Genomic DNA, 14,606 nt, shown 5'->3' with positions numbered 1-14,606 from the left:
ATCAAGTTTCTGGTTAAAATTAAGGAAAGGGTCTTCATTCAGGAAGTAACTTAACACTTTTTTTGAATTCAAATGTGAAATAGCCCTGGCATAAAAAATATTTTCCTGATCCTTTCCAACACTAACGTACTGTGGACCTATCAGAATTTTTTTTCTTTTTGGAAAAAAAACCCCAAAACCCCAATAATGTATTTATTAGTGAGAGAAAAAAAAGAAGGAAGGAAGGAAGGAAAGAGAGAGCATCAAAGAATCAGTCTGGCACATGTGATGTTAGGGTTTGGATTCAGGACATGATGCTTGAGAGTCCAATATCTTATCTACTACACTACTTCCTGGGCTGGTTTGTTTCTTTTCTTTTTCTCTTTCTCAGAGACATAATTAGTTGATTTATTTTCATGACATAGACCAGAACACTGCTCAGCTCTGACATATGGTAGTAGTGGGTTTTGAACCTGGGATCTCTGGGGTTCCAGGAATCCAAATCTAATACATGACCACTTTATTATCTCCCTAACCTAAACTTAATCAGTTCTCAAAAGATCAGAATTCAATACGAGGGAATATACATACCAGGTGGTGGTGCACTTGGTTGAGCACAGGTTACAATACACAAGGACCCAGGTTCGAGCCCCTGCTCCCCACATGCAGGGGGAAAGCTTTGCAAATGGTGAAGTGTGCAGGTGTCTCTCCCTCTCTATCACCCCCTTCCCTCTTGATTTCTGGCTGTCTCTATCAATTAAAATAAATAAAGATAATGCAAAAAAAACCAAACCCAAGATCAATAATTGGGTAAATTTTGACTTAGAAAGCAATACAAGGGGGTCAGGTGGTAACATAGCAAGTTATGTGCACAAGGACAGGCATAAGGATCCTGGTTCAAAACCCTGGCTCCCCACTTGTAGGGGGTGTTGCTTTACAGTCGGTGTCTGCAGGTGTCTTTCTCTCCCTGTTTCTGTCTTCTCCTCCTCTTTCCTATCCAACAACAGCAATAACAATCATAACAACAAGGGCAACAAAATGGGAAAAATGGCCTCCAGGAGCAGTGGATTCATAGTGCAGGCACTGAGCCCCAGCAATAACCCTAGAGGCAAAAAAAAAAAAAAAAAAAAAAAGAAAGAAAAGGAAAGGAAAGGAAAGAGAGAGAAAGAAATACATTTTTTAAGCCTTCATTACAAAGTTCAAACATGAGAGTTCAAGTCTTTTTTTTTACCACAGCACTGATTAGCTCTGGCTCATGGTGGTACGGGGGATTGAACCTGGGACTTTGGAGCCTCATGAGAGTCTTTGCATAATCATTATGCTATTTCCCTCTCACCCCCAGTTCAAGTCTTGACACAAGAAACAAAACCAAAATGGCATCATGTCGTTAACTAAGAATGTCTGTCTGCCCCTCTCTCCCTCTCTCTATATGTACACATATATATTAATTTGACAGGACAGAGAGAAATTGAAAGGGGAGGGAGAATTAGAGAGGGAGAAAGGGGGAGGGGAGAAGGAGAGGGAAAGAGCAAGAGAAGAAAGTCAAGAGCACACAGGTGAGGATTAGGGGCTTGAACCTGGGTCCATGCACATTATTGCAAGCACTCAACCAGGTGCACCACTACCTAGCTTCCCTGAGCATAATTTCTTTCTCAACTCAACTGTATATGGAGGAAGGCAAAGGAAATATTTACATATAACATTTAAATTCTGGAGCATGTAATGGCTGTATGATATTAATGAGGGGATTTGCCTACAAATTCATGTCCAATGTGGAATTGAAGTTAAAGCCAATACAATTAAAAACATTCAAAGACAAATATAATATAATTAATATAATATAATAATATTGTAGTAGAAGAATCCATCCAAATCAGGGGTGTGTTGGGGGTAAACAACATTTAGAGGAATAAAGGCATAAAGTGCAAGAAAGCACACACAAAATATAAGAGTCAATTAGAGAAAGTTTCCCCACAGAAAATCTAATTTTAAAGACACATTTTCACCCTCTTCCTTGAATACTTATTTATGTCAGGCCACTTCTTATTGGATGCTTGGTTGGTTTCCTGTCTGAGATGAGGAAAATTATCCTGTGGTTAGGAAACAGCATATTCTCAAGATGGCTGACTGCAAAGATTTTTTTTTTTTTTACTTATTATTTTTTACTAGAAATTTTATTTTAAATACTGAATCAATTAATCAGATTTAAGATGAAATCTCTCCACTGGTAGGACTGTAATAGGTTTTTTTTTTTTAAACTCTGCTTAAAAAAGAAAATGAATTAGACTGTGAAAAAGATTTTATATGGTAGCAATTGACAGAATAAGAGCTGTAACAAGGGAGTTTTTGAATTGTGGGGGGAAAAAATAGAAGGAAAGGAAATAACTAATACTGGTGAGGGTAGATTTCATAAAACAGTAGCTAAAGGAGCCCAAGTCTAGCGATCAAAGTCTGAAGAACATCAACAATAGCATTCTTGGAGAAAGCTGATGTCAAGAAGCTTCTTATGGTTATTTACTACAATAAAAAGGTCAGTAAGTGTTCAACTTGTTACAGCCTACATTATATTTCCCTACAGTTATAATACCAGACCTTCAAGGCAAAAAAAATCAAAGAATTTTTCCCCCTCCTAACAGGCAAATTATGGAAAGATTGCAAAATAAAAACCAGAACATTCTAGGGGCCTGGAGATAGCACAATGGTTATGCAAACAGACATGGATGCCTGAGGCTCTGAGGTCCCAGGTCAAATCCCCCAATGACCACTAGTCAGAGCTGAGCAAAGACAAAACCAAACAATAAACAACAAAAACAAACAGAACATTCCACCTGACACGAGACAGACAATAAATAAACAGAAAATAAAGTCAGATTCGGTCACAGTGCTTTTAATCACTCGTTAGGATTTTTAGCATCATACATCTTTACAGCAAATGGAAAGAAGCCAATCATCCTAACATCATACATAAAAGTAGGTCCAGCAACCCCACACAGCAACCGTGTGAAAAATAAGCATCTAATTACACAGTCTGAATCAGATGGGCTCGCACATTTAACACAGATGTTTGTTAATATTTATCCACCTGAGGTTTAGACTTAAAAAATTTTTTTTTAAATAATCTTTATTTTTTGGAGAGAAATCTTTATTTTTTGAAAGAGGCCTTTGAAACGAAATTAGAAATTCTCCTTATCTTCAAGAGCCCTTGGGGGCTATCACACGCTGAGAGGTGCAAAGTTCCAAATGGCATGCAGACGTATATACAAAAAAAAATTTTTTTTTTAAGATTTGTTTTGGAGACCCTCTACTCCGCTTCGCGCTGCGAGGTGCACGGAGCTCCCCGCCAGGCAGCAGAGACGTGCAGGCTGCTCGGGCCGAGCGTCGCCGGGGGCGCAGCCGGTGCTCCCCCGCCCGGCTCCTCCGGGTACAAGCGGCGGCGGCGGGAGGCCCAGGCCCGAGTCGGGCTCCCGGCCCCGGGCGATCAGCTCTTCCCGGGCCCGATTGTGGACGAGCCGATGTCATTATGGGTGGGGCTGACGCGCCCGGCCGCCGAGACCTTCCGTTACCGCCCCCCGCGCACTTTCCATGGGACCGAAGGGGCTCCACACAGGTAAGTGCCGGGCTCTCCCCGTCGCTCCCGCCCGGCCGGCACCGAGCCGCACCCGGGGGCCTCCGGGCGACCCTCCCCGGCGGCCACGCCAACCCCGTCCCCGTCCCCCCGCCGGCCTCTCCCCGGGACCCTGACTCGGCCTCCCGTCCACGCCCGTGTCCGTGCGCGCCGAGAGGAGCGGGCCCCGCGGGGTGGCTGCCGGCCTGGGGGGAGGCCCGGAGCCTGGGCGGGGGTGGCCGGGCGGCCTCCGCGGTGGCCAGGGGCCCCTCCGGGCTGGGCGCAGGGCGCTGCGCGGCTCGTCGGGGCGTCACGGGCTCCCCGGGGGCTCCGGGAGCGAGGGTGCGCCGCGGCGGCGGCGGCTGGCACTTGCCTGGGACCGGGTGACCAGCAGCTGGTAGTAGTCCTTGCTGGGCGCCGGGCCTTGGCCCACGATCTCGAACAGCGTCTCCGGCAGCCACGACGCCATCTTGGGACGCCGCCGCCGTCGCCAGGACAACCAGGAAGGGGCGGGGCTTCCCGGGGTCAGGGGGCCGCAGCCGGAGGGGAAATCGAGCCGGGCTTCGGCGCGGCCCGGGGGTTTTTTCTCATTGTGGGGGGGCCCGTCCCCCCAGTCTCTGCGTCCCCAGGGCTCCCCGGGCAGCCCGGGCGTCCGGCCTCGCGCCGCGGAGCCCCGTGACCCGTCGGGGAAGCAGTTCCTGCTCGCTCGCAGGGGCGGGGGTGACCCCGGCGGAGGGATACCGGCCGCCGCAGCGCCGTCCCCTTCCTGGTTCCTCCAAGGGGTCGGCGGGCGAGCGCAGGCCGAGTCGGGGGGCGAGCGGAGCGGGCGGCTGGGGCTGCGGGGGCTGCGGGGGTCATGTGAGACGGAGCCCGGGGGCGGCGGGGCCGGTCCCGCGCACGTGCCCGCGGCTGGCCGCTGCCCGGGGGCGAAGTAGTTCCCGGGGGCCGGGCGGCGGCGGGCGGGAGGCGGGGAGCGGCGCGGAGGCGCACCTGGGCCGGTGCTGCGGCTCAGCTGATAATCGAGGCCCCGACGAGCCGCCGCCGCCGCCGGCTGTGGAGCCCGTCGCGTCGCCGCCGCCGCCGAGTCCGGACCGCAGACTTTGGGGCCTGACTAGGTAACCGGGGCGGGGGTCGGCCGGGGGCGCCGAGTGGGGTGTGAGGAGGTGGGGGGGTGCTGAGCCCCAAGTCCCCGAGAGTCCCGGGGTCGCGGGCCCTCGCTCGGCCTCTCCTCAGGCTCCTGCCGGCGGGGCAGCGCTCTGAGGGAGACCCGGCGGCGGCCCTGACGGGGTCGGTCCGCCGCCGCGTCTCTGCGGCCTCCTGCGACGAGGACGCTGGAACCCCTGGGGTGAGGGGTGCGGGGCCCGTGAACGGGGGAGCCGCGGCGGCGGGGTCCTGGTGGGGGGGCCGGAAGTGGGTTCCCGGAGCCCGGGAGGGCGTCTAGGAAGAGCAAAGTGGGGGGCCGGAAGTGCAGGTGGGGGGTGTGTGGAGACGTCCCGGGTTCCCCGGAAATGGGATGGGGGGCCCGGAAGCCGGGAGCGGGGAGGCTCCGGGGGCCCCGGGGCCGGCCCGGAAATGGAAAGTAGGGAGCCGCGCTCGAGTGAGTGACAACAGTTGCGGGGGGCGGGGAGCGAGAGTCCGAGGAGGGGCTGGCCGGGCCGGAGCGACTGGGCAGCGCAGTAAGGGGGCGCCCTGGCCGGCGGAGGTGGGGGTGGGGACGGTTGGCGACGGGGCTCCGCGCGGGGGCAGCTGTTTCCAGCTCCCCCGGGGGGTTGGCCGAGGCTGAGGGAGGATGACGCCGGGGACGCGGGGGAACGAGCATCCTCCCGGGGGGCGGGGGGCGCCGGCTGTCACCCCCGACGTGGGGGCCCCCGGGGCGAGCAGGGCGATTAACTCCTCTCCAGGTGGATTACATAAAACCCATTAGCGCGCGGGGCCGCAGCCCCCCCCCTCCCCGCGGGGCGACTGGGGGCTCCAGCCCCGAGTCAAGTTAGTTCCGAATGGGGAGGAGGAGAGACACCCCCAGTCCTGCCCCCTCCGCCTAGATCTCTCTCTCTCTCCCTCCCTCCCCCTTTTTTCCCCTTCAGAATAAAGAACCTTCTGCTGGGGGTGGGGGGCGTTAGTGAGGTTGGATAAACACACATCGGGGGCGAACCCCGGTGCTTTTGGACTCTGGCTGGGAGGGGGCGGCCCCCCCAGGGGCGAGAGGCGCGTGAGGGAGGGGCTGCTCCGAAGCCCTGGGGCAGATGTTTGCTTTTGATATGGGGAGGGGGAGGGGACTTGGGCCTCAGGCCGCCCTGGGGTCCGAGGGGGTGCTGGGGGCGAGGAAGGGACGAGTCGGTGCGGGGTGGGGGGCTACGGCGACCCCTGGGGGCTGGGGGGGGTCAGTGCCGAGGCCTCTCCTGCTCGTCCGCCACCTGGGCCTCCTTCCTTCCCCGCCTGGCTCGGCCCGGCCCGGCCCGGCCCGGCCCGCGGATCACCCGATCCCCGGGCTCCTCGCTGCCTAGGCCCCTCTGCTGCCCAACTTTCCGCTCCTCGCTCGCTCTCGAGGGCCAGGTGTGCTCGCCCCACTCGCTGTCTGTCTGGGAAAGTAAATGCTCTATCTCCTCCTCCTCCTCTAAACAAGACAAATAAACAACAAAAAACCACGGGGTAGAAAGTTGAAAGAGCTATTGAGTGGGGTAAAACCGAGCTGGGAACAAAGGTCCTAGTTGTTGGGGAAGAGGCAGAGGCCTGCAAGTGAGGCCGCGTCGCACTCACGGGGGGGGGGGGGGGGGGCAGCTCTACACGCGCGGGTGCGGAGGCCCATTTTCGGGACCCCAGCCGGCAGAGAGAGCAGATTTACGTGATTTGAGTCAGCAGAAATTTCAGATTCTTCCTTTCGGTAGTCCTGCTCCTTGTTCAGCCCCGCAGATGTCTGAACTGCTTCGCCTTTTGCACTGTCCTGGCCAGATCGTTTAGAAGTCATTTCAGCTATCTGGAGCTTAAAAGAGAGCATATTAACATGGTTGGGGTGTGTTGGCTTTGTTCACCTCTGCCTGCCTTTCTGAATGGGCCAATGTCCTGAAGAGTTGAAGAACTGTAATTGAGGTTACCCTTGTTTCCATTCTTTCCTGGCTTGTTCGGGAGTTTTGTATTTTTTTAAATCTGTTCAATGATACTTTTAGTTTGTGCCCATGAACAATAAGTTTTTTGTTCCAGTTTTTCAAGCACTTTTTTGGCTGTTAGAGTTCATATGGTGCTACACTAAAATAGTGGGGTTTTTTTGTTTGTTTGTTTTGTTTTTTAATGCATGGCTTCTAGGCCAGGGTAAAGTAACGTTTTCATTTGGCAAACTGATTTTTACTATTCGTTCTGACTTCTAAGATTACTGTAGGGATGTTAGCTTGATACAGTTTTGTGATCTTATTTTTAAAGACACCTTGCTTGCAAAGAAGACTCCTTGGTTTAGGAATTTACCTCTGCCACTTTGCAGTGTGACCTTGAGCTGTTCACTTAGTTTATCTGGTCTCCAGTTACTCTGTCAAATGGGAGTGGGTAATCCTTATCTTTCACTGTGTTTGTGAAACCTGTGTATACAGACTCAAAACCTCAACTGAGTAACAATAGGATGCTAGTTTAAGAATATTACATTAGTTATATCAGACGTATAGCACTTTATTACTTGAAATTACTGCTGAATTGCTAGCAGAATTTAGGCTCATTTTATGTTAACAATTTTCCCCCATTTGCTTGGTATATGACTAAAAACAGATTATTAGTGGAGTAAGGAGGAGATGAGCCATAGCAGCACTCTGGCACATTTGATGCTAGGGGTCAAACTCAGTACCTCCAAACCTGAGAGTCCAATATGTTGCCAACACCTCCCACCCACCCCCAAGCCCCCCAACCCCGTACATCCCCATGGTAGGCATTTCTTTATTTGTTTTTTCCCACTGAATAAGTTTGTTAAAACTGTTTAGAGAAACTTCAGACAGTTTTTTGTTAGAAAGAAAATGTGTACCAATTCTAGGGTATGATACTTATTAAATTGATTTTTCTAATCAGATTACAATTAAGAAAAACCATTTCTAAATCTTTATCTGTTTTCTTTATAATTACTATTTTTAAATATTTTTATCTGTATTGGAGACAAAGAAGTTGAGAGGGATTGGGAAAAATAGAGCAGAAGAGAGACATCTGCATTACTGTTTCACGAGTTGTGAGGTTTTCCTCCTGCAAGTGGGCAGTGGGGGCTTGAACCTTGGTCCTTGTGCATTGTAACATGAGTGTTCAACCAGGTGGGCCACCACTTGCCCCCGATCTGTTCTTTAGAGCATCTAAGGAGGGTTTTTAATTTTTTAATTATTTTAAGTGGATGAGTGTGTGTGTGTGTGTGTGTGTGTGGGGGGGTGTCTTTGAGCAAATATACCAGTTCATTATTTTTCTGTTGGCTTGAGCTACCATGGTGAACTCAAGTTGACAAATCACCTTGCTTATTGATTTTTATCACTAAAGTTCTTGTTAAATACATCTGATTTACTTAAATAGTTTCAGATTCACTTGAACTCTTTTCTTCAAATCACTAAAGAACTTGTGCTTTGAGATGTTTTTCTTGTGTTTCATTTCACTGGTGTTAATTTTTGAATTACACATGTTAATTTGTTGACAGGTGTTGTTTTCATTCCTTCAACTGGATTTTGGGCTTTCTAAGTTCAAGGATTATCTAATATCACTGTTTTTTGCATGAAGGCGCTTTCATAAGCCTGGTTGAAATAATACCATTTAACTTCCTACTCCAAGCCACTAGTATCTGCCTGATTGCTGAATCTGATTCTTTCTTGGAGAGGTTCTTGGACACAGCAAATATTTCAGGATGCTGTTTGATTCTATGATCTTAGCCTCTTTGCATATCTGTATCTGGGTAGAGTAAAAGTTTGATGGATAATAAACAGTAAATACAAGTGGTATTGTTATGTAAGCTTGGCACTTGCAGATACTTAAGTATTGCTAGCTTTACATCGGTGTGTTTTCTTTTAGTGCCAGTGTGTAGTTCAAGCTGTGTTACAGAGTCCTTGAAGGCATAAACCCATAACAAATTGTTCTTTACATCCTCTACCTATCCCACTGGGTTCTCTACATGGAGAGTGCATACTGTTACTGGTGGTAGATTCATATGATAGTTTCAGGATACTGGCAGAAATATAGTTTCCTATATTGCAAGGAAATCTGTTCAATATTTTTGTCTTTGAGACCTTTTAGATTTTGATTGTTGGCATTTCACTAAATTGGACTGACTTGAAGAAAAAGAAACTTGTCCATCAGCCAGACTTAGCTGCTTTGTCTTGAGTGTTCAGAAGCTGTAGCTAGTAGTTTGACAGTGGTTGGTGTAAAAAGTCATTCTACTGGGCTGGGAGGTAGCTAGCTCAGTGGGTTAAACGCACATGGTGTGAAGCACAAGGACCATCATAAGGATCCCAGTTGGAGCCCCAGCACCCCACCTGCGGGGTGGGGGGGCTACTTCACTAGAGGTGAAAGCAGGCCTGCAGGTGTCTTTCTCTCTCCCCGTCTCTGTTTTCCTCTCTTCTTGATTTCTTTCTGTCCTATCCAGCAACAACAGCAATAATAACAAGGGCAACAAAATGGAAAAGATGGCCTCCAGGAGCTGTGCATTCCTAGTCCAGGCAATAACTCTGGAAGCAAAAAAAAAAAAAAAGAAGAAAAAGTCACTCTTATCAGTAGATATCTAGTATTAAAGAAAAGCTGCCTCTGCTATTCTTTCATTAGTGAATACCACCTTTTTACCCAGTATCTAATAATGGAACTGGAAGACTTGGACCTTCATAAGGTCATTACTATCTAACCTAGAGTCAGATAGAACACTGGACCCTTTCTCCAGTGTTTCTTTGCAAGATTGATTATTGCCTCATTCCTTGCCTTCTACCTTGAACATTGCCTCTATTATATATACGTATATATATTTATATGCAGGTTTGTTAATAGAGTATGTTGTTGAACTCTTTAGTCTACTATGATTTCACAGGACCTTGCCCTCAACTTGGATCAACAATGGTAGAGAATGTTCCATCCTCTGAAGGGAGGCTGGACAACATATTCTACTACACCTGAGGAAGATGGGTCCATATTGGGGCAGCTTGGAATGTCCCTACTGATGACCACAGAATGTGAGCTCAGATCTACATGGATGCAGAGGTCACATAGGCTCCTAAGCTGATAATGGGCCCCAGATCAGATCAAATCGATGGGGTTTACAGTCAACAGTATTTATACACCTTTCCCATATTTGGGAGCTACTATGATTTCTAAGCCAGTATTCCACTTTTTCATCCCTAGTCTCTAATGGCACAGTGCTTGACCTGTATTAGGGATTCTTTAAATGTTTATTGAAGAAATAAGTCTTGTGCAAATCAAATGATAATGAAAACAGATACTTTATAAGAGTTTGATGCCATTTTATTTTGATAAACATTTTGGCATTTGTTAATGCTAAATTGAATGCATTTCTTAAATCATTGGCATGTAATTATGAGACTGATTACTTTAGTCATATTAAAAAATAGAAGCCATTTTATATTCCGCAGTGTTTTTTTTTTTTTTTCCTTTTTTACATTAGGTTGTCAGAAAAGCCGTGATGGACTTTTGCATAGATTAACGTATTATGATTTTCCTGACAACCCAGTATAATAGGTAATGGCTTAAATGTGAGGCCAAAAACTTGACTTTTTTTTTTTAAAACCAGAGCACTGCTCAGCCCTGGCTTATGGTGGTGCAGGGGATTGAACATAGGACTTCAGAGAGCCTCAGGCATGAGTTTTTTGTTTGTTTTTTACTTTTTAAAAATTATCTTTATTTATTTATTGGATAGAGACAACCAGAAATCAAGAGGGGATGGGTGGTGGCACACCTGATTGAGCGCATGTACAGTGTACAAGGACCTGGGTTCGAGCCCCTGGTCCTCACCTGCAGGGGGAAAGCTTTTGTGAGTGGTGAAGCAGGTCTGCCTGTGTCTCTTTTTTTGTCCCTCTCTGTCTCCCCTCCTCCTCTCAATTTCTGGCTGTCTCTATCCAATAAATAAATAAAGATAATTTAAAAGAAACAACAACAAAAATTGAGAGAGAAGGGGAAGATAGGGAAAGACACAGACACATGCAGCCCTGTTTTACCACTCATGAAGCTTTCGCCCTGCAGGTGGGGACCAGGGATTTGAACCTAGGTCCTTGTACACTGTAACATGCACTCAACCAGGTACACCAGCACCTGACCCCTGCATGAGAGTCTCTTTGCATGAACATTATGCTATCCACCCCTGCCTAAAAACCTAAATAGAAAATTTAAAAGATTTGTTTTGAGAATGACAGAGGGGAGAGAGTTGCAGGGCAGTAGTTAGCTCTGCTGTATGGTGGTGCTACGGATTGAACCATAGATCCCTAGTGCTTCCATGTTAAGTTGGTGCTCTATAGGCTAAAATATCTCCCTGGCCCGCCTAAATATGTCTTAAGCATCTTAGTTTATCTGTTTTCTTTTTAGAAAGGATATATTTATTTCTATGAATGTCTTATTATTGTCCATACAGGGATTTTAAAGGCTATTTATAAGCAGAAGTGTCTGTCAACAGGCCTTCAAGACTGGAAGTTACAGTATTTCAATGTGTATTTTAATCAGCTTGTTGGCTGTCATAACCAATGAGCTTTTCCCTGACTTAAACTCTTACTCATTCTATCCATGGGCAGCATTCTGAATAAATAGATGTACTTTGTGTTGTCTTCTTAAGGTCAAATTAACTCAATCTGAAGTCCTTACTCTGGCAAACATATGTGATGCTCTGGAAACCCAAAGTAAGTTTTTACAGACAACCCATCTAAAATTTACTGTTGAGTTGTAATTGAAGCTTCTTTGTGTCCTTAGAGAGCAGGTTCATGGAGAGCATATGGAGGTGCATCACCCCCCTTTAAACTTTCTCAAACACTGAATTTTTAGTTGCCTATAAACAGCAAGTCTGTGAAAATACAGTAGCTTCTGCTATGTCCTCAATTTTTGTATTTTGCAACCCCCTCTTGGATGCATACAGTTTGAGCTGCTTGTTCCCCTCAGTGCATACCCAAGAGTTTAAGGCGCCTTTCTGGGTTTTTATTGTTTTGTCTACCTGAACTGATCCTCCGCCTTCCATCTTGTGTTGCTGGCAGCTGCATTTTCTCCCCCTACTCCCAGCACTACTCAGCTGTGGTTTATGGTGGTGTTGGTACCTTTGATGCCTCTAGCATGAAACTATAGATAATCATTATGAACTATCTCTTCTTAGCCCATTAGTAGCTACTTTTTTAAAAAAATATTTTATTTATTAATGAGGAAGATAGGAGGAGAGAGAAAGAACCAGACATTCACTCTGGTACATGTGCTGCCGAGGATTGAACTCAAGACCTTGTCATGCTTGAGAGACCAGTGCTTTTATGCACTGTGCCACCTTACTTAGCTTTCTTCCAATAGCTCTAGTAAGATTTTTTTTCTTTCTTCCTTTCTATCCCCCCCCCCTTTTTTTTTTTTTGCCTCCAGGGTTATTGCTGGGACTCGGTGCTCCTGGAGGCTATTTTTTCCCTATTGTTGCCTTTTATTGCCGTTGTTATTGCTGCTGTTGTTGGATAGGACAGGGAGAAATTAAGAGAAATGGGGAAGACAGAGTGAGAGAGGAAGATAAGACATTTGCAGACCTGCTTCACCACTTGTGAAGTGGCCTTCCTGTAGGTGGGGAGCCAAGGGCTTGAACCGCTGGTCTTTCTACTTCCTTTTATGACATTTTGTTTGCTTTGATTGTGGCTTTCACTGTAATTAGTTGTTTGGGTCTCTTAACTCAATCTCTGACTTCTTCGCTTGGATAGAGTTCTTATTCTATCTCCACAGTAGCTTCTACAAGTCTGCAGTCAACACGTGGTAGTGGTAGTTTGTTTTGGTAACATTGAGAAATTATATTATGAATGTTATTAATACAGTTTTGCCATTGTCTTTTTCTATGACTTGGCTTATGTTTCTCAGGCTTTGATAACTGAGGGTAGAATCTAGAATACACATTTTTTTAGAATTGGCCGCATTAAATTCATCTACTTCAAGACATTGTTAGGCACTAGGTTGTTTTAGTAACTTGGTCACCCTAGGTTTAACACTCAGAGATTATACTTATGAGTGGGTCAAAATTTATCAATACTGGGGGCCGGGTGGTAGCACAGTGGTTAAGTATACATGGTGCGAAGTGCAAGAACCGGTCGGTGTAAGGATCCTGGTTTGAGCCCCAGGCTCCCCACTTGCAGGTGGGTCACTTCACAAGGGGTGAAGCAGGTCTGCAGGTGTCTATCTTTCTCTCCCCCTCTCTGTCTTCCCTTCCTCTCTGGATTTCTCTCTGTCCTATCCAACAATAACAACAATAAAAATGACAGTAATAGCAAGCGCTACAAAGGGCAACAAAATGGAAGAATGGCCTCCAGGAGCAGTGGATTGGAAATGCAGGCGCTGAGACCCAGTGATAACCCTGGAGGCAAAAAGAAAAAAAATTTATCTATATATTTTTTCTTTCTTTCTTTCTTTCTTTCTTTCTTTCTTTCTTTCTTTCTTTCTTTATTTTTTTTTTTTAAACCAGAACACTGTTCAGTTCTGGCTTATAGTGGTGTGGGGAATTGAACCTGGGACTTTGGAGTCTCGGGCTTAACAGATCAATACGTATTTGTCAACTGCTTACTGAATACCACCAGGACAGCTGGGAGCAATGTCGAAAGGACTTTAGGCACAATTCTTGTCCTGAGTGCTGTTATTTCATATGGTTTGTGATCAACTTGTCCATTTGATAACTATAGTAAAACTTCTTGTTAGTTCACATTTTTTTTAATCAGCTAAAGAATCGGTAAATGTTCTCTGTTGGAATAGCAACTTTTCTGTGGAGTGGACCTTCCACTTAGTGGATATTTACTAATTCTCAGCTTCTAATAATGATTTGTTTCTTGTTACAAAAAGTAATAGTTAGATGATTCATAATGGCACAATTGAGTTTTGGGGAGGATTGATTTTTAAAAAAATTTTTAATTTTTTTAACACCACTATTCAGCTCTGGCTTATGGTGGTGTGGGGGATTGAACCAGGGACTTCGAAGCCTCAGGCATGAGAGTCTCTTTGCATAAATAACCATTATGCTATCTACCCTCCGCCCAAGGTTTGACTTTTTAATTAAAAAAAAATTTCTTTAATGAGAGAGTAGGAAAGAGAACAGAGTATCTCTGGCACTTGTGTTGCCAGGAATGCAACACAAGACCTCATGCTTGAGGTTTCAACATTTTATCCATTGTGCCACCTTCAAGGCCGAATTTTGGGAGTCTTACTTAAAAGTACTTAGAACTTTTCTAGGATGCTTGCTGAGTTTAAGTATCAATGCCGAGTTTAAATAAAGGATTTGAGAAATTTCCAAGTTCTTATCACAGGAAAAAAGTAACTGGGAGTCGGGTGGTAGCCAGCTGGTTAAGCACATGTGCAAAGCGCAAGGACTGGCAAAAGGATCCCGGTTCGAGCCCCCAGCTCCCCACCTGCAAGGGAGTTGCTTCACAGGCGGTGAAGCAGGTCTGCAGGTGTCTGTCTTTCTCTCCCCGTTCTGTCTTCCCCTCCTCTCTCCATTTCTCTCTGTTCTGTCTTAACAGTGACAACAACAATAACTACAACAACAATGAAAAAAAAAAACAAGGGCAACAAAAGGGAAAATAAATTTTAAAAAATTGTAACTAGGCTGATTGTGGTGGTTATTTCAGAATATATACATAGACTAAATCATTGAAAACTAAAAGAATGTGTCAGTTACACCTCAATTTAAAAATTTTAAGGAATTGGGAGATACCTCAGTGAGTAGGGCACATCTGTTAATGTGCATGAGGTCCTGGGTTTGATTCTTGGTATCAGAGGGGATGGTGGAGTGGTTTGTGTGTCTTTCCCCTTTTCTCTTAAGTAAATAGAATAAAAAAGCTGGCTCATAGATGTTGCATGTGGTTGAGGTCCTTGG

The 14,606-nt window shown here is 46.4% G+C and overlaps 2 protein-coding genes across 6 annotated transcripts in view; one reads left to right on the top strand and one right to left on the bottom strand.

Moving 5' to 3' along the window:
* The window catches only part of FBXO36 (F-box protein 36), a 57,106-nt gene extending 52,488 nt beyond the window's left edge, over positions 1–4,618 (bottom strand). The window contains exon 1 of the mRNA XM_007520160.3: positions 3,957–4,618. Coding sequence (XP_007520222.1) covers positions 3,957–4,052 — 96 coding nt within the window. The 5' untranslated portion in view covers positions 4,053–4,618. The remainder of the gene's footprint in view (positions 1–3,956) is intronic.
* Positions 4,561–14,606, top strand: part of TRIP12 (thyroid hormone receptor interactor 12) — a 129,374-nt gene continuing 119,328 nt past the window's right edge. For 2 of the 5 annotated variants that reach the window (XM_060193751.1, XM_060193736.1), the window contains exon 1: positions 4,561–4,698. The gene's annotated coding sequence lies outside the window, so the exon portion shown is untranslated. Of the gene's footprint in view, positions 4,699–5,131; positions 5,260–14,606 lie in introns of those variants that run through there. The other 3 variants (XM_060193750.1, XM_060193737.1, XM_060193738.1) reach the window with 3 other exon arrangements.

Source organism: Erinaceus europaeus, chromosome 7 (assembly GCF_950295315.1).
Source record: "Erinaceus europaeus chromosome 7, mEriEur2.1, whole genome shotgun sequence".
NCBI classification, from domain to species: domain Eukaryota; kingdom Metazoa; phylum Chordata; class Mammalia; order Eulipotyphla; family Erinaceidae; genus Erinaceus; species Erinaceus europaeus.
This window is presented reverse-complemented; position numbering and strand designations above follow the sequence as displayed.